The sequence below is a fragment of the Pleurodeles waltl genome, chromosome 3_1, assembly GCF_031143425.1.
Source record: "Pleurodeles waltl isolate 20211129_DDA chromosome 3_1, aPleWal1.hap1.20221129, whole genome shotgun sequence".
Classification (NCBI taxonomy): domain Eukaryota; kingdom Metazoa; phylum Chordata; class Amphibia; order Caudata; family Salamandridae; genus Pleurodeles; species Pleurodeles waltl.
Window position 1 is genome coordinate 792308511 of NC_090440.1, and position 18217 is coordinate 792326727.

Genomic DNA, 18217 nt, shown 5'->3' on the forward strand with positions numbered 1-18217 from the left:
CGAAGGTTACATATCTATCACGTGCACATTTAGTGACAAACAGCAATACCTTTTATCTCACGTTCTAAGGCTGTCTGTAGCTCCACCTTTCCTAACTCCAGGCTTGGAGCCCTCCCCGACTGTCTGGCCTCCCTCACACAGCTGCTGACCTTCTAGCATCAAAGCTTTTACATTCCTGTCCAGAAACTCCCTTTCCTCATTAACGTGGATTTGAAATGCGTGCCTTTCCTGTAACTATATTATCGAGTTATGATTCAAGCTTCCAGGCCTTTCTACGTGTAGGTGGTTTGTGGCTAACTATGCCTTTGTCTCTCATCTCTGTCTCCTGCACTGGCCTTTTACTTGGATGCCATGAGCACTCGGGGCCTGTATTCCTCTCTGAGCATATATGATTCTGCACATTTTCCTCCCAACTCTTGCTTTAGCAAAAATGGGCCCACTCTTTCTATATTTTCAATAACAAACCCTTCTTTAGCCTCACCCACTCAAAGGCCACCGATGACTGCATGTGTCTAGGGCAGCGCCACTCGCCCGAAACGGTCGGAGGGACTGGATACCTAAATCACCCCCGTCCCATCTCACGGTGTAATGACTGGGACAAAGACGATGGATGTGGAAGTATTGTTCTTGCCACTGGTCCACGTTCACGCTATAAACAAAAGCAATGCCAAAATGACAGCCAAGGTGGCTTAGGCGGTTCGCAAAGTTACTCTACTCTCATACCACCTTTTTGGTAACAAGAAAATAGAACTATTGCGAAAGGCAAGTAATCCAAATGAAAGAAAAGGGAGTCTTTCACGTGTACGAAAAATCAAAGGCTTTTTATCCCTGTACGACACAACCTTTTTGTACCTTAGGTACAGCCGCATACTTCCACGAATCAAACTTTTTAGGATACGTGTGACAAACTATTCAATCACTCCCGAGCCTTTCTCCAATCCGAGATGGCTGACGCACAAGAATCTGGATTGGCCTCTTGCTGCTCTCGTGCTTCCTTCTCTGTGACGTCACGTCAGGTCTGCGGCGCGTGCCGCGCGCATGGGCGATGCGGGTCTAGTCGTACGATGGAAGGGTTGGAGTCAGCAGGAGAGGGAGGAGGTCGGGAGGGAGTAGGAAGTGAGGCCGGAAGTGCCTGACAGCACCGGCTTTACACTTAGTGGCCACACTCCGATCCTCTTGAGCTGTCCTTGGACTACGGCGATCCCGGAGCAGCGAGGAGGAGATGGCTGGAACTAAAGTACAGGAAGTGAACCGGAGACAGGAGACGCGTCATGAAGACTCCGAGGACTTGATTAAAGGTGACTTAAACCGGTTGGGTGATTTGACAGATCTGATGTGGGAGGCAGGGGAGGGGTCGGCACTTCTTTCACATAAAAACACCTATACAATTACACATTCCCGACCAGTGCGGGGAAACAGTGAGGACGGGTGCCGCTCTCATACCATCCTCAGAGAAAAGCTATGCGGACACTATGTAACCCCTCTTCGACCGTATTAAAGTCCCCGATCCCCATCTTCCTGTCATGTCTCCAAAACGCAAATGCACGCTGTGTACTTTCGCCAGGCATGGAGAACACACTTTCACTCTCCCTCGCTTCCTCTCTCCCAAACTCCCCACCTTTGACACTCTTGCCAAGTATTCAATTTTTTTTAATTTCACGTACTACCCTAAGCCCTCTGAAATACAAAAATACTGTTGTTCTCCCCGCCGACCCTATAGTTCCATTACTATCTTGACCTAGGCTGTTTCTTTGTGACCCCTCTTCAAATCAGTCCCCTTTCTCCAGTCAGATGATCCATTTGTTGCTCAAGATGACCCCTGGGGTCACAGATTGGCAAAACTGTTTGCTCAGGCCTTTCAGGCTTCACTACTTAATCCAACTTCTTCGACCAATCTCCTCTCCCTTTTTCTTTTACTGCAGCAGTAAAAGAAGTAGTACTGAAGACAGATGTTGTCAATTTTACACACCTTTTAGCTTCTTTCTTGAATGGATATATCAACTACCTCTCACTCTCAGTTTGAAAAATCACTAGCAAACTTTTCCTTTCTGAACACTTTCATAGCACCCCACACTGTCTTCATTTTTTTAGCCAGTTTGAAACCCCACCCCTCTGTCTTGGTGCTAATTAAAAATGTTCGAGAAAGGTTACTGTGTGACAAGGCACATAAAAGTGCCTAGATTGTGTTTTGGCTTTGCCCTCAGGGATTCTCCTACCTCTACTATATTTTATAATCTGTCTCTCCAAGATGCTGACCAGAGGCTTATTGTGCGTGCTGATCACTGAATGAGTTGCAGCTGGACACCATGCTGTACTTCAATCCTTTATTACGTTTCATACAAGTATCAGGAACAGGCATACTCCGTCCGTCTCTGCCCACCGCTCACTGTCTCTCTCTCCCCGAATCCCCGATCCTTCAAGGTTCTATAATTCTAGCGTCATGGCAACTGCGATGACGCAGTAATTGACTGTGCATTGTTGTAACGTAGGTAATGTATGTAATTCTTTACACTTATGTATATTGATAGATTAGCACAGTCTTGTGCTATGATGTAGCATTAGAACCTTTGGTGTGGGGAATTCTATGGGTGGCGGTTGGAGTGGAGGAAGCTGGTGGTGAAGGATCCTCTGCCTGTACAATGTTGTCTGGGGCTGCTAAATAAAGAACCTACATCAAAATAAGACTGCAGTGATTACTACATGCATCACTTCTCTTCCTGGGAGCCTGGTTTGATCTCTGACAAAGGTTTCTCTTGATTATGCCACTCCCTGGTTGTCTTGAGCAATATAATTGTGCCCTTTCCTCCCTCTTTACCACCTTGCTTGGCATATCATCTCATTTAGGTTCCCAGACACCATTTTGTGCAGGGCTTTAAGTGGGATGAAAATACTTTTGGGGTTGTCTCTCAAAGGTCTGTGGCCGATGTAATTAAGGGTGTGGCCTAAAACACCTAAGCTAAAAATCTGTGTTTAGCATAGTGAGCTCGACTGGTATTTTGCTGCTTCTATTGTTGCATTCAGATATTTAATAGAAGTAACATTACACCTACAATGAGCCAGGGCTATTGGCTTCGTCAATGGTTGTTATCTACATAAGATAAATAAGCAACAACTATGGCGTTTGTATATAAAATTGAAAATGCTTCAGCTCTGAAATGATGAGACTGTAAAATAACTATACCAAGTTTATTTGAAGTTACATCAAAGGCAGTGAAGAATGGTAGTGTTGCAGAGTTATGATTATTTTTCACCCTGAGGTTGAGGGTAAAATTGGGGAGCCCAATAGGGACCCGTCTCAACACCTATTTTATTTATTTATTTATTTATTTATATATATATATATATATATATATATATATATATATTTTATAACTGCTAGTGCTGAGCACTGGAAGGACCTGGCTCACTTAAAGCCCTGATTGTTTGCATATTTGTACCTAACCGTTTTTGTTCCACTTACACACACACACACACACACACACACACACACACACCCACCCACCCTTCCTTAGACTGTTGAAAAAAGAGCATCCTATTACCTGTCATCCGATACACCACAATCCATTGCCATCATTCCATAAGCCTGTAATATTAGGGATGAATTTGATTAAATGTGACACTTCCTACTAAAGCAGCCTTGATATCCCTGCTCAACAGACTTAAATCTGCTCCATCTCACCCTAAATGCTGTGAAAACTGTTGTGAGATGTTCTTCATCGACAAACTAGACAACTATAGTAGCTTTTTCTTGAACCTCTCTCTTCAGACCCCGGGTAGTGACCTTATTTCGTCAAAATGTATGCTTTTAAATTCTCCTCATTCTGCCTCATATCTACCTTCTAGTACCAGGCTATTTGGCTTATGGTGCACAGCAGAGCTCTATGTCCAGAGCCTTCTCATTTGGTGTTCATATTTGTGAATTGCCTTAACCATGCCTGCTACACCAACTTGTCGGCAAGTGTCTCCACTACATTCTGACTTTTCTTCCTTCTAACATCACTGCTTTGAATTTTCTCTCCACTCAAGGTGAAACCTCCATCACAACCAACAAACGTTTTCTTAAAAAGCATCCCATTTGTCATGAAGAACTCAACATAAACCACCTTTTTACCCAGACTTTCATCACCCCCATTCCCTGTGCAGCTTACTGAGCTCTCTATTCTTTTGAGGAGAAATATTATAAAGCAGATTAGTGGCACCCTCCTATTGTAAAACAGTGCACACATACAGACTACATTTGTAGTTGTTGATACTATGGTTTTATTGAAGTCCTTCTCTTTTGTTAAACCAAGCACATAAAAAGTTAGGGGAGGAATGCTTGAAATAAGCCTGACCACTGACAGGGGTAGCGTGCCAACCCATCATTCTTTTGCCCACCATGTCACCTTAGTTTTGAACCAGCCATATGCAAATCAGCCTTGATCCTCCAGCAGGAACAGTCCAGCCCGAACTGCCAGGCCAGGTCCTATTTGAACCAAAACACAAGCAACCCAAGACCGGTTTTGCCCTGATTGTACCTCATCATTCAGTTGTAGCTTGATTCCAAGGGCACAGTGAGAACAGGACTCAAGTCAAGGCATACACTTGGCGCTCTGGGCAATGCATCAAACACCCAAAAGGTGATTGGAAGAGTGCTTGCAATACGTCTAACCACAGGCAATCACTTGGGGTAGCATTCCAACTAATCATTCTTTTGCCCACCATGCCACCTCAATTTGGATTCAGTTATATAAAATCAGTCTTGACCCTGCTCCGATAGGAACAGTGCAACCCAAACTGCAAAGCTAGGTCCTCCCCTGAACCGGAACGCAAGCTCTGTTAATATAAAGCCTGATTGGGCTCCTCAGTTAGGCGTAACTTCCAGTGGGACAGAGAGCACAGGACCCACGTATAGGCATAACCTTGCCACTTAAGGTGGCACATCAGGCACACAAAAGGTAATGGTAGGAATGCTAACAATAAATAAGCCTTTTGTGTATTTGACCTTTTCTTTTGTTAACCACTTTCCCCCATTAGATTAATCTGTTGTAATTATCTGTGCTCTTGCACATTTTGTTAGACTGTTCTTTTTTTCTAAGAAAGGTAACAAGGCAGTTCATCTTGAAATGGTAGGAATGTTCTAAGGGTTTTAGAATAATGTGAAAAAGAAAGTACATCATAAGATCCTATGGACATATATCACTTTTATTTCACACTAACCAAGACCTAAGAATAGGTAAACCTAACAAAATAACACATACAGAATTCACGTTGTCATCTTTTGTTACACAAAAATATCATCTAACATTCAGTAGTCTAAGGTGAAAAAGTTATTGTACCCTTTGACTCGTTATTCTTATTGTATGCCATGATTCACTATCTATATACAATAACCTTAGGTTAGTGCTTCTTGAAAGAATTTATCAATCTCGCGCATCATCTGGGAGGAATTCTGATTCGCCTCCCCTCCTAACCCCCTAAAAAACTTTTAACTTCAGTGGTATTCGAGCACATTTACCTATCTACACAGCCATCTTTAGGTCATACCAGTCATATTGGACTCTATGACTGAGAGACATCTAGGTCCTATGGTGATCCTGGGCCAAATAGTTACTTCACCGACATTATGCTTAGCTGTTGTTATGAGGTCATGTGGTTATATGAAATCTTTTTTACCTCAAAATAATGCAGGTGTGAAGTATAGCCAAACAACTCTTTGTTCTCATCAGAAGTCTTGTGGCTCATTTAGGTGCTGACTTTCAAACCCAAGCCACGCAGCGATGTTGGTTTGGAAATACATATATAATTTTTCTTTGCTACACTTCCCTAAAAATGAAACGTGGTCTGCCTTTTCCTAATGGTAACATTATGAAGTCTTAATAGTTCCTTTATTGACAGAGGCATTTAGGTTCATGGATGTAGCTTTGAGATCCATTGTAATCTCTTGGATTATCATAATGTCTGATTTGCTTCACTGCTGATCGAGCTGAAATACACACACACACACTGAAAAGAATCTTTAGTATGCAACTCTTAGTCTACGAAATACATTTATTAAATCACTCTGCGAGGTTTGTAAAGGAAGGTCAGTACAACCGAAAATGCACGTTTGAAATGTACTCATTAAGGAAATGAAAACACGTACAAAGAATCTTCAATCTATAAACGGCAAATATATATATGCAAAGACACATATATATATATATATATATATATAAACATACACAATGCAAAACAGATAGTAGGGTTCATCACCATGGAGCACAGTTGCTTCATCTTTCTCCCGTGAGCACAAAGTTGTTGGCCCCAGATCGACTGCGAAGAGAAAGAGATGTACCCTCATGGGAAGGATGACAGGCATTGGCGTCCTGACCCTGCCAGAGGTCTCTGAATCACTTCACTTCCATCTGGGTTTTGGCCCTCTTATATCTCCCTCAAACAAGCCAGAGAGGAAATTTCTAGAAAACCCCTCCCGCTCCACAAGTTGCTGTTAAAAAATGCTGGCTACTTCAGGTCAGTTGTGAAAGGAACATGTTGGAACTGGCCAGGATCCCAAGGTGCTCTCTCAAAATAAAAGCGCTCCTGCTGTACCATAAACATCATCTTAAAATTCTGGAGTCTTTCTTCAGTGATAGATCTAATATTGTAAGCTGGGAAGGCTTTAAAGCACCATCTTTTCATCTGCCATGTGGCATACCTCAGGGCTCGGCGTTGAGTCCAACGCTCTTCAGCGTCTATGTGGCCCCCTTGGCAAGACTTATCCGATCTTATGGTTTTATCCCATCCTCTTATGCTGATGACGCACAACTTATCATTCCGGTGTCCAGGAGCAATTGGGAGGAAGTGGCGGATCGGTTTAATAATTGTATGCAGGATATTAATAGGCGGATGAGACAGAACTGGCTTAAGCTCAATACAAATAAGACGGAGATTGTCTTGTTTGGTTGCAGTAAGGAACTATGGAGTTCGCGATGGTGGCCGGATGAATGTGGGCAACTACCTATCCCGTGTATAGCTACTAGAAACTTGGGAGTGATCTTTGATGACTCACTAAGCTTTAAACCACAGGTTAGTGCTATAGTCAAATCTAGCTATTGGACATTGAACATTTTGAGAAAAATTCTACTGTTCCTGAAGCAGGAGGAAAGAATTATGGTTATGTTAGCATTGATTATGTCCAGATTGGATTACTGCAACTCTCTGTTGTTGGACATTGATGAGAGTTCCTTGAGGAAACTGCAGTTAATTCAGAATAATGCAGCTCGTATGATTCTGGCACTTCCATGCTTAGCTTCGGCTTCCCATAGCTTTAAGTGTCTCCATTGGCTTCCGGTTGGCAAGAGGATTATCTTTAAAGCCCTCTGCCTAACCTTTAAATCCCTATATGGGAACGGTGCTGAATACCTGGCCGATAGGCTTAGGTGGTATCATCCAGGACGAGTCCTAAGATCAGAGAATTCCTACCTGATTCAGGTTTATCAAACGCTGAGAGTCAGGTGGGGAGATAAAGCTTTCACAGTGGCGGCGGCCAGATACTGGAATGCTCTTCCATTAGACATTAGTAAAGAACACAATTTCGCGATATTCAGGAAGCAAGTGAAAACTTGGCTGTTTCCACGGTAGGGTGATTGGCCTTCGGTCGCCCTCTCGTTATTTATCTCCTCGAGCGATTCGATGCTAAGGCCGGAAAGCGCTATATAAATTCTCATATACATATACATACATCATCCTAGCACATCCATAGCTCTCTAAGCCCTTGGTGAGAAAGAACACAAGCATAATAACATGAGCAAAAAGCACATTGCATAACATGGGCACGGAAAAATGCTTGCAGCTTCTGCACTTCTAATATCTGTACCTCTAACGTGGCAGTGGCTAACGCTAAAATAAATTCAATAGGCAAAATGAAGCTGGTGGTCACCAATGTGACGGTGTGCTGCTTGGCTAAGTGCAACGTGGAGTCAGTGGTCAAAACACAAATATCATTACACTGATCTTCAAGTACATTTTTCTGAACACCCCCCGCTGGGGAGTTTTTGGCAACCATCTTGAACTTTCTCAGTTTGTAAGTCATCTTTCTCGCTGAGGAACGAGAGACGTCATATTATTTAGAAATGGCAGTATAACCCTACCCGATAATTATTTGTCTGAGAGTGTCAGATCTCATTTGACAAAGGCATGATATTTTGCTACAAACCTAAGTCATTCTGTTTTTTATAAACAAGAAGAATCACTTCCTGGTGATCAGGGAATTAAGCTCATTTGTTTTTTTTCGCAGCACCAGATTCCATTTATCCTCTTGAGTGATATGGAAGCACTAAGGACGCTCTTCGTTTTTTACACACAGTTTTTGAACTAGCTTTTTTTTTTTGTTTTTTAATAATCTCAGTGAAAATTATGTGGTATTTGTCAAACGAGTTTGGATTTATTTATTGTTATAACTTAGTTAGATCTAGATGAAAGTGATATATAGTGTGTAAAAGCATAGAATCCAAAAATGGTGTGCTTTATGTTTGTCATCACTGTGCATTGAGATACTACATGTTTAGAGGTTCATCCAAGATGAAAGGATTTTTGACTGGTTATGATGGACTAGAATCTGAGTGTTGCACGTATGCATAATGAAACAAAGGAGCACATTTAATTGAGAAACGGATCTGTCCAAGCAAATAGTCTTGAAGCTATATTATTTTGAGAGTTCTGGCTAGGCACTTAGTAAAGCATATGCTTTTCTTGGGGTTAGTGCCGCCCAAATAGGATGCATTTCTTGCATACTTACAGGAAACGCAATGAACATTTTTTCCTTGAGCTGGAGTAAGGTGGCTCAGTGTTCCAATTGGTGTTCCCACGCTGTACGTCTTTGAAGATGGTTTAATTTCTGCTCATCTGTTAAAGTCTCTGATTTAGAGGATGTTGGTGAGTGGATCTATCAAGGAAAGTAGCAATTTCCATATATCCTTATCACTGACCTGCTGCTACATAGTTACGTTGTTGATAGGATTTTTTGTTATCCAGTGATATCAAAATTCTGTATTCTGGTTCAGGGCGTTACTTAGTCAACCAATGCTAACTTTACAAGCAATACTTTCATTCCTATTTTGGCAGTCAGAGGTATGTCCTTGGTAGTTATTTCAATAAATAACTGATGTTATATGAAGTTTAAAGCGTTTGTCTATCCTAAACATGACTTTAACGTCTGCTACCAGGGTGCATTGTTAATTAGTTCCTGCTAATGTCGTGACGATTTGCCTTTTTATTTGAGTGCAGATGTTTTTGTACCTGGTCTTGTTTGTCCGGTTTAACTAGACCTTGGCATTAGTTATGAAATTGGATGCCAAGAAAACTCTCAGGATTTACATCACTATGATTTCCATTCATTTATTCACTGTTCCTCCTTAATGTTTTTGGGGAGTCTTGTAAAGTCAATTTGTAGCATCAATAGGCTGATTACAGGCTCATACTTTCCCAATTCTACAGATAAGTAATATCATGCCCATGCTAAAATAAAAAAATAGAAATAAAAAAGCTCCTTTGTCACCATCACCCATTTCCTTGTTCACCTTCTCTTCAGTGTTTTCTTCGGTCTGGATTCCAGCAAATTTAATAGAAATACAATTTCATCAGGGTAGCATTAGGTCTGTCGTCAAAATTGTGTGTCGTGCTCTGACTTGCTCAGAAAATGCCAGAGACCGACTTTACTAATTGTGAAACTAGCGATCTGTTTAGGTAAGGAAAAAAAGGTGCAGATTTGCTAGGAACTGCACTCCAAGAGCGTTTTCTGTTCCTGATTTGAGTTTCCTTTTTGCCTTTCACATAAATTACGTTTGAGGGATAAACCACCATATTATGTGCCTTAAATTATTTTCCTGTAATGCCCAGTAAGAATCTTGAGATATGAATACTTTTAATCACCTTGTAGTGGCTACTGTTTTGGAGGTTAATGCTGGGCAGTCAGAAGCATTAGTACTACTAACTCTATGCCATGCAATCTTCTATTTCTGAAAATTAAATTCATTTAAAATTCTTTGAACATGCAATCCTTTTAAGTAGCCTTGCTTTATTAATTTGTATTTTGCTGTATTTAAATGTGTGAACAACTTGAATGTTTGTGTTTTAATTTTTTTTCCTTGTCAAAATAATTCCCTTTTGCTATGACACTCTTGAAGATATACACGTATACACAGGTATACACAACCACTTCATACATTTGCATGAACAGAATGTTGTCTTCTTGCTGCAATTTTTGCTTTTCCTTCTGTTATCTGAGGGTTATCTGTTCCCCCTCAAATTCCTGTTTCTGATTTGTATAACTGTCAAAACCAGTTCTCAAGACAATGCCCAGCAGCACTTCTCCAACAGATGGGAAAACATAACTCTTTATTACAGTGTCATACCAAAACATTGTTCGTAGTAGTGCCAGCTTTTGAATTTATTGCTAGATTTCTCATACTAATTTTACCTTGTGCACAACAGTGATGGTGAAGAAAGGACCAGGGGCTATTGTTCATTGTGTCAAGCACAGTTGGGGGCTGCAGGACAGACAGTCTACTGGGACCTAACTCTGGTAGTTGAAGTAATTTGCCAGATGTGTCCTGGGTTCTGTCCTGCTATGGCTCTAAACTAGTCCAAGAACACTCTTTCTGCAGTCGACTCTTGCATTAGCAGGTTTCAGCGGTCAAATGTTTAGTCTAGATGGTAGTGTTGGTGTCCAGAAAGGGGGGGGGAATAAGAGCTCAGGACTCAGCTGTCAAACAGAAAACACTATAAATTCTTTGTCAAATCATATGCTTAGTTTAGTAAAAAGTAAATCCCTTATTATCACAGTAGAGTCTAATAGAACAACATTCAGTATGGCTCAGCTGCAAGGACGTAAGTCCAACTACGATGTTATTTAAGTGGTCCACCAGCTATAATTCCCTCTTTCGGTTCTAAGAGTAGTTTTCATGTCTAGATCTTATATTCTGATGTACTTACAAGCACAGATGCAATTCACTAGGCCTCTAATCACTAAGGGGAGTCTAGATCAATAAACATACCCAAGTTAAAGGGATTGCTTAAGCAACATTCACTATTTCTGCATCGGAACTCTGCACATTTAGTTCAGCTTTTTGTGCAATGCCCCATTATCTGCCTACCCTGTTGCAGTCGACTGACCTTGGTGGATGCTCCTCTGGCTGGCACTCTCTGCTGATATGTGACTGTAGTGATGGTTTAACTTGGGACTGAAGCAGCGATGGGGAAGAAGGTCAGCAGGCATCTGTCCTGGCATATGCAGCCTCCAGGATAGGTAGGTGTGACCTCGGGCCATGTTCACATGGAGCATTGCACTTTGGGAAGTTGCAGCCTCTAGACTGTGATCAACTCCTTCAGCTGCAACTGCAGCTCCTCTTATGGATTCTCCTAGGGATGTGCAGCAGCAGGACCACGACGTAAGGCATAACTTGGGTATATGAGTGTGCAGGATGATTACTTTGCTTGATTTCTGTACCTGGTCCGCTGTGAGGGCCACAACTGGAGACCCTGAATGACATGTGTTAGTTATGTCTACCATTGTAAGGGCAGTCTGCAACGTCTGGGTGGTCCTTATGACTAGGAACACAGCTGGCTATCCCTCCTGAACAATTTCTCCTCATGCATGGCCTTAGCACTCTCCTTCCTTCCCTGAAGCAGGGAGGCAGGTGTCTAGGGGCTAGGCAGATCATCAGCTTCGTCAACAGTTATGCTGACTTCAGGTGTTGTCCCCTATCCTCTGAAAAACTGCCTGCCATGCAGACACCAGCCCTGGTTACACAGCAGTTCTTTGAGTACTCTGCGGAGCAGTCTTTTCCTTGGTCCAATAGTACTGGGAACTTGAACAAGTTGGGGTGGTGTGGATCCCACTTTTATACACATTTTCAAAACAGGGGATGTAAATCCACATCTAAGGGTTCATAGCTGTGTGGGTTTTTCCCTTCCAAATGTCATATTCTTGCTGCCCCACAGACACAGCCTTTGTGGAAGGTAGCAAAGGTGCTGATTCGCAGCAGGAGTATACAAAACGACAATACAAAGAAGTCTTTAGACCTTTGTACTCGAATATCAGCAGTAAGAATGTGCATACGAATTGGTATGCCCTGCCTAGAAACGTCCTCACCTTAAAAAACATAAACTGTAGCCCCCACCTCTCACCTTTGATATCTACCAAATCAGCAGCCCTTTCCAGTCAAGGTCATCATTGAATTTCTAAGGGAGCTCTGTCTTTATCCTCCCTTACAGGAATGCAGGCAATATGCTTCCACTGTCAGGAGAAGCTGTCCTCACCCATCCTGTGCCATGCTAGGCCAAGGGCATTCAGAGTGGAACCCACTGGTCCCAGTACTTGGCACATACCGCACACTGAATCCTTCTACCAAATGTACTACACATACACTCAGTCAACAAACACAAGGATGACGTACAAGGTTCTGGGCTTCACACAATAGCAGAACTTTGCATTAGAGGGTCAGGAGTCTGCACCCTTTATAACCATCAGGCTTGGTCGTACTAAAGATTCACGAAACATGGTACCCTGTCAGCACCGCTGTATGTGGTGCACACAGGGCAGTAACACTAGTCCAGTGTTATGTGCAACCCAGCAAGTCTCAGAACAGGTTCTGGACCTTGCATTACCAGGGGATAGGCCTGTCCCTCTGTGCACACACTAGGCTAGCAGGATGCGAGGGCCATGGTAAAAAATGAGATACTATTTTATTAAGCAGTCGGGTACACGCCCATGTGGGGGAGTTTTTCGACTCAACACCATTAAAGCCAGTGACAAGCTTTCTCAGAAACTCTTTGGTCAATCAATCTGGGAAAGCCCATAATTTGTTCTTTCATATTCCACCTTCAGCTTTACCTTGTACCTGTCAAAGTCACTGTACCCTTCATATTCAAGTCTCTCTTTACTTCCAGAAGAGACCTCTTGTATGAAAGCATCTCTGGGTATAGCTCAGAAAATAAGAGGCTGGTCCTTCCCCATCATCACTGTGCATTTTTTGATAATGGCTGATAACACTTGGTTGTGCGGTCCACGTTTTCAAAGTTCACCATCTCAGTTCCACCAGTGATCATATTGTTTCTCCAAGTACTCCCAAGCTGTGCATACAATTGCCCCATCAATGGGAGGAGTTCTCGATCTCATCTCAACCAGCTTCAATTACACTATACATAATGTTTTCCTCAAAGTGTCAGCCTGTATTAATGATGTGACTCAGAGTACTCTAAAGCTGCTTTCCTCATCAAAGACTATTGAGATGCTCAGACTTGGCATCCAGGTCCTTCACTTCATTGGTAAAGTTCCTCCAGGATTTGGAGCATCATCTTTGGTCTCCTGTTCCTTCTCCACTGTCTTCATTCTCTTGGCCAAGCCCTCCATCTCGCTTTCCTCAGCCTTCAATCCTTTGTCACTAGTTTTCTCTGCTATTTGGAAGTGCATGTCATTACTGCAGTTCTTTTATCATAGGTGAGCTTCATTCCTCACCAGACTCTGTTGGTGTGATATTCATGCTCTTGCCATGCACTACACTCTTGGGCTCAAAAAGTCTTCCTTGTGTCTGTTTGTCACCTATGTTCATTCAGAAACATGTAATCCGAGGCCAGCTCTAGCAGATAAGTATCTGCAGCCTCCCCGAAACCTAGGAGCCCAAGCCTTATTGCACAGGTTCACCAGTACTCCAAGATTGATTGTATTTTGCTTCTAAATCCACAATTGTCCGTATGCCAACTATCTCATTGTCAGGGTTCTTTTCAATAGCTCATGTAGTAAAGTCTCTTAGCTCTTCTTTCTGTGGTGTTTCCCTTTAAGACTGCAGCCCTGGTTAGACAATGGCACTCTGATTGGGCCTTTCAGGCCCCATCCAGCCATTTAGCCAGCATCTTTCTGGCCACCCTGGCTGTTGTCCCAAAAGCAAATCAAATAAGTCTGTCCCCATCAGCCGTATCATTTGATCGCATTCAGGGTACTGCAACACTCTACAACAGGGTCAGGTGGAGCACATAACCATACTGTTCTCCATCTGCAGGTCCCTCTGCAGCCTAGCCTGCAGGATGTGGTCCCGGTCTTTATAATGAAGTAGCTTAGCCACCATAGGGTGAGAGCTGTGGCAAGCGGCGACTGCGCCAGGACTCTGTATGCCCTCTCCTAAGAAAAGAAGGGGGAAAGACCTTCTGATGCCATGCTTCCTTCTGCCATTTTTTGAGGAACAGCAGCATGTTAGGCCCCTCAATCCCTCCCGGCAAGCCAGTCACCCAGATATTATTTCTCTGGGCTCTGTTTTCAGCGTCCTCAACCCTATATTTCAGGATCTTGACTGTCCATCACAGGTGCAATGTGTTCTCTCAGGGATTCCATCTCTGGGATCAAGTCAGTCAGGGTGCGTTCTGTGGTTGTAACTCGTTCTGCTAGGCACTGTTGGTCATCCTTTAGGATCCCCATATATGTCACAGTTGTGTCTATCTTTAGTTCTAAGGCTTCTCAGGTGTTGATAATCGCCTGAAGTATGGCATCCAACGTGACCCTCTCCATGGGCCCCAGGCGATCAGCTGTGGCCTTATCTCTCTCTCAGTATCACTTGGCACCAAGGAACAAGGTGCTGGGGGGGGTGGAGGTTAGGGGGGAGTGGATAATTTCTTTCTTTTTGGTTGTTTTGCCCATTGTAGCATTAAGCGGGAGGGCAACCAATTTAGGAGTCTGGCAGCAGCCCAAGAGTCTTCAAATCCAGGGGGATCCCCAACAGTTCAGATGTAGCCTTTAGAGTCCTTGCCTGGGAGGTCAGCAGGGCAGTTTTCCTCCAGACAGTTCCTGCAGGGAGTGCTCACAGGAGCCACCGGGGGAAGCGGTACAGTCAGGGCATCCTAGCCCCAAGGCAGCTATAGCTCACACCCATTATACACAGGTCCTCTATCACTGCCCAGCACCTGCTGCCCTTTGTCTGCAAGGTCAGGGCCTGTTTGCCCAGCACGTGTACCATAGAAGTCAGCCTGGTTCAGAGGTCTGGAACTCTCCCAGACCTCTGTGCCCCCCATCATTGTGAGCAGCCCTACCACCTAGGGTCTTCAGATCGGTTTAAAGTCCACCAGGGGTGGGGGATCAGCACATAACTGATACAGCTGCGTAATCAGGGCCCCATAGGGGGACCTCTGCACCTGTGTGCGCTAGGGGCTCTCCACTCGGGAAGCATGGGCAATACTCTGGGGTCAGCGTGAATATCCTCACTGTCTCAGAAGAATCTTGCATCCAAATACAGATTCTCCTGTGGCCGCTATAATCTTGGCTGCCCTCTGGGACCGGGCTTTCTGCTACAGCCCGCAATTGGCTGCAGGGCTCCCCAGGCACTCCCCTCCTATTGGGTTAACATGGCTTTCAGTCAGTTTCATATAATCAGACACCGCAGCGGGATGGGGCCGCAGATTGCCTCTCACTGTGCACCAGAGCCATAGATGGGCCTTCTCCCACCCTTCAGGGGACCCCTTGGGCACGTATTAGCTCAGGATGCCGCTGGATGTAATTGGCCGGTTGAGAGCAGTGGATCCCCAGCTTCACTCTATTGGTGTTCGGCCACGCCCCTCTACTCGGGACTTCTATATGCCTTTCTGCTCTTACCAGTCCTGCCCAGCATTTGAAAGAAGACCAGGCCCAAGTCATCCTAGTGGCTCTGAACTGGGCATGGAGAATTTGGGGTTCAGAACTGCTAGGCTTGAGCATGTTCTCCTATTACGTTCCCTGTCTGGGAGGACCTGACTCACAGCAATATGACAGAGTTCTGCACCCGGACGTTTGCACTTTCCAACTTTGATTGAGCAGCAGCAGGCGAACACCTTTGGCCTTTCTTTGGAGGTGGTTGCTGTTATCTTGGCAGCAAGGCTTCTTGGCAGCAAGGCTTTCCCGTATAAAAACTGTATGCGCCCGTCCTGTGGATTAGAAATTTGTGGCTTGGTGAGACACATGCCAGATTGACCCCCTCCTGGGCAAGTTATGACATTTTATTTGTTCTTTCCCTCTCCTGGTAAGACCTTACTGTTGGCACAGTTAGGGGTCATCTTTAGGCCCATTCAGCCTTCTTACGGTTGCCAGATCAGCCATCACTGTTGTGATGTGATTTCTGAAAGGGATTCAACATATATTTTCCCCTTCTCCATTTGTCATGTGTCAATTGGATTTTAATCTAGTATTGACATATCTGATGTGCACTCCATTCAGCCCGCTTCACAGGTGTGCCTTACGGCTGTTTATCATTAAGACTGTGTTCTTCTGGCCATCACCTCTGCACAGGAGTGAGTTGGCTTTAGGCTCTTTGTATCAGTCCACTATACACTACCTTCTTTTCAGACAAACTCGTTCTGCTTGACTCAGGCATCTGTCCTGCCAAAAGTTGTGACACTATTCCTCCATGGTCAAACTATCACTCTGCCAGAGGAGGAGTGACTCCTTTGCTTGGACCCCAAGAGAGTGCTAAACTTCTACATTGGTCATACCAAAGAACATTGAGTGGACAATTAGTTCTTTATGGAGTTCTCTGGAGTGAAGAAAGGAAATGCAGTGCAGAAGAGAACATTCTCCCACTGGATCGTGACTGCATTGGTCATACCATAGAACATTGAGTGGACAATTAGCTCTTTGTGGGGTTCTCTGGAGCGAAGAAAGGAAATGCAGTGCAGAAGAGAACATTCTCCCACTGGATCGTGACTGCATTAAGATCAGCTATATATTGGCTAGAGAACAGCATCCAGAGACTGTGTGCTCCTTCTACAAGGGCCAACACTACCACCACTGATTTAGCAAGCGTAGTCCCTGTCCTGCACATTTTCCAGGTAGCTACGTGGGCATCCCTCCATACTTTCGTGAAGCGCTATTGTCTGGACAGTCAGGTTAACCAAGAGGCACATTTTGCCTGCTCGGTCCTGTATGACTTTCTGGTCTGAGCCCTTCAAATAGGTACTGCTTTGGTATCTGCTCAAAAGGTGAGGAATCTGTGGTTAGGTGTCTGTCAGAATGATAAGTTACTTACCTTCAGTAATGCTCTTTCTGGCAGAGACTTAAGCTGCAGATTGCTTACCTTTTGAATACTCCCACCACCAGGATGTGATGTTAAAAGCAATACTGCTAGAATACCTTTACTATCTTGGCTAACATCCGAGATCACGTGCCTCCGCATTTGTTGATATATCACATGGTAACAACAGTGTTCATTCTCAATAAAATAAAATCCCCCTTCTGAGGATATAGGGCCAAATTACAAATAAGCCCTCCACCAATTCCAGACAGTTGATATGTAACAGATCCTGACCCAACCATCTGCCCCAGTGCCAGTGGAGACTTGGCAGCAGTGGGCTCCCCAGCCCCATCTGCTGGTACTGGATTCTTTTATCACCTCCGACTACAACCTGCAAAGGGCTCTGCCATTCCACATCTCCATATGCTGTAACCACCATGCCAGTTCTCCCTGTGCCTCCTGAAAAAGAGGAACTTGTCCGAATGTACCAGGCCCCATCAATGGTTTTGGGACTTGAGGTGTGCAGGGCTCTGTAATTGGCTGTGAAATATGGTTTGAATTGATGAAGTTGTGAGACAGTCCTGGCCACTTGCCTTAATTATGTTCTGAAACGTACACGCCAGCCTCAACTTCTTCTTGATACCCTGATTTTTTTGCAGAGTAAGTTTTAGTTGAAAGATTTGTTTGACATTTTTGCAAACTTTCGGTAATATAGACAGGAGAAGTCTTATTATGTATTGGTCCTGAAGAAGCGTCATAGGATCTTGTTAGACCACTGTACGCGAAACATGTTGACCATGTCCTAGGAGCCCGACGATAATCTCCTTAAGCTCCAGCACCATGCAGAAAGTGGTTGAGCATTATTCCTCATTTTACACTTTCCTTCTGTTTTTAATCTTGGTCCCGGTCTTATTCCATTGATTAATTAAATTGACTCGCTCCTATAAAGACTGGGAACCAATTTTAGCTTTCACTCTCCTGCCAGGATTAGCGCCTGACCGCAACACCAGGTCTTGTAGTGTCCGCTACCACGGCTGCTACCTAAAAGATCTCCGGCAAAGTTCCCCCTTACGGGGAGCCCGTCAGACATTGCAGCGCCGGTCTGACGAGGAGCTACCCGATGATGAAGCATGACATCCTCTCAGATGTGTGAGGGCTCTTGCTCCTGAACTTTAATGTTCCCCTAGTGATTATATTTTTCCATTTGGAACAGTGTACACCTTTTTTGT

At 44.0% G+C, this 18217-nt stretch overlaps 1 protein-coding gene across 1 annotated transcript in view; it reads left to right on the forward strand.

The window, feature by feature from the left end:
- Positions 1-1071: 1071 nt before the first annotated feature.
- The window catches only part of TMEM41B (transmembrane protein 41B), an 85838-nt gene continuing 68692 nt past the window's right edge, over positions 1072-18217 (forward strand). Inside the window, exon 1 of the mRNA XM_069223635.1 lies at positions 1072-1298. Within this exon, the coding sequence (XP_069079736.1) occupies positions 1223-1298 (76 nt within the window). The 5' untranslated portion in view covers positions 1072-1222. The remainder of the gene's footprint in view (positions 1299-18217) is intronic.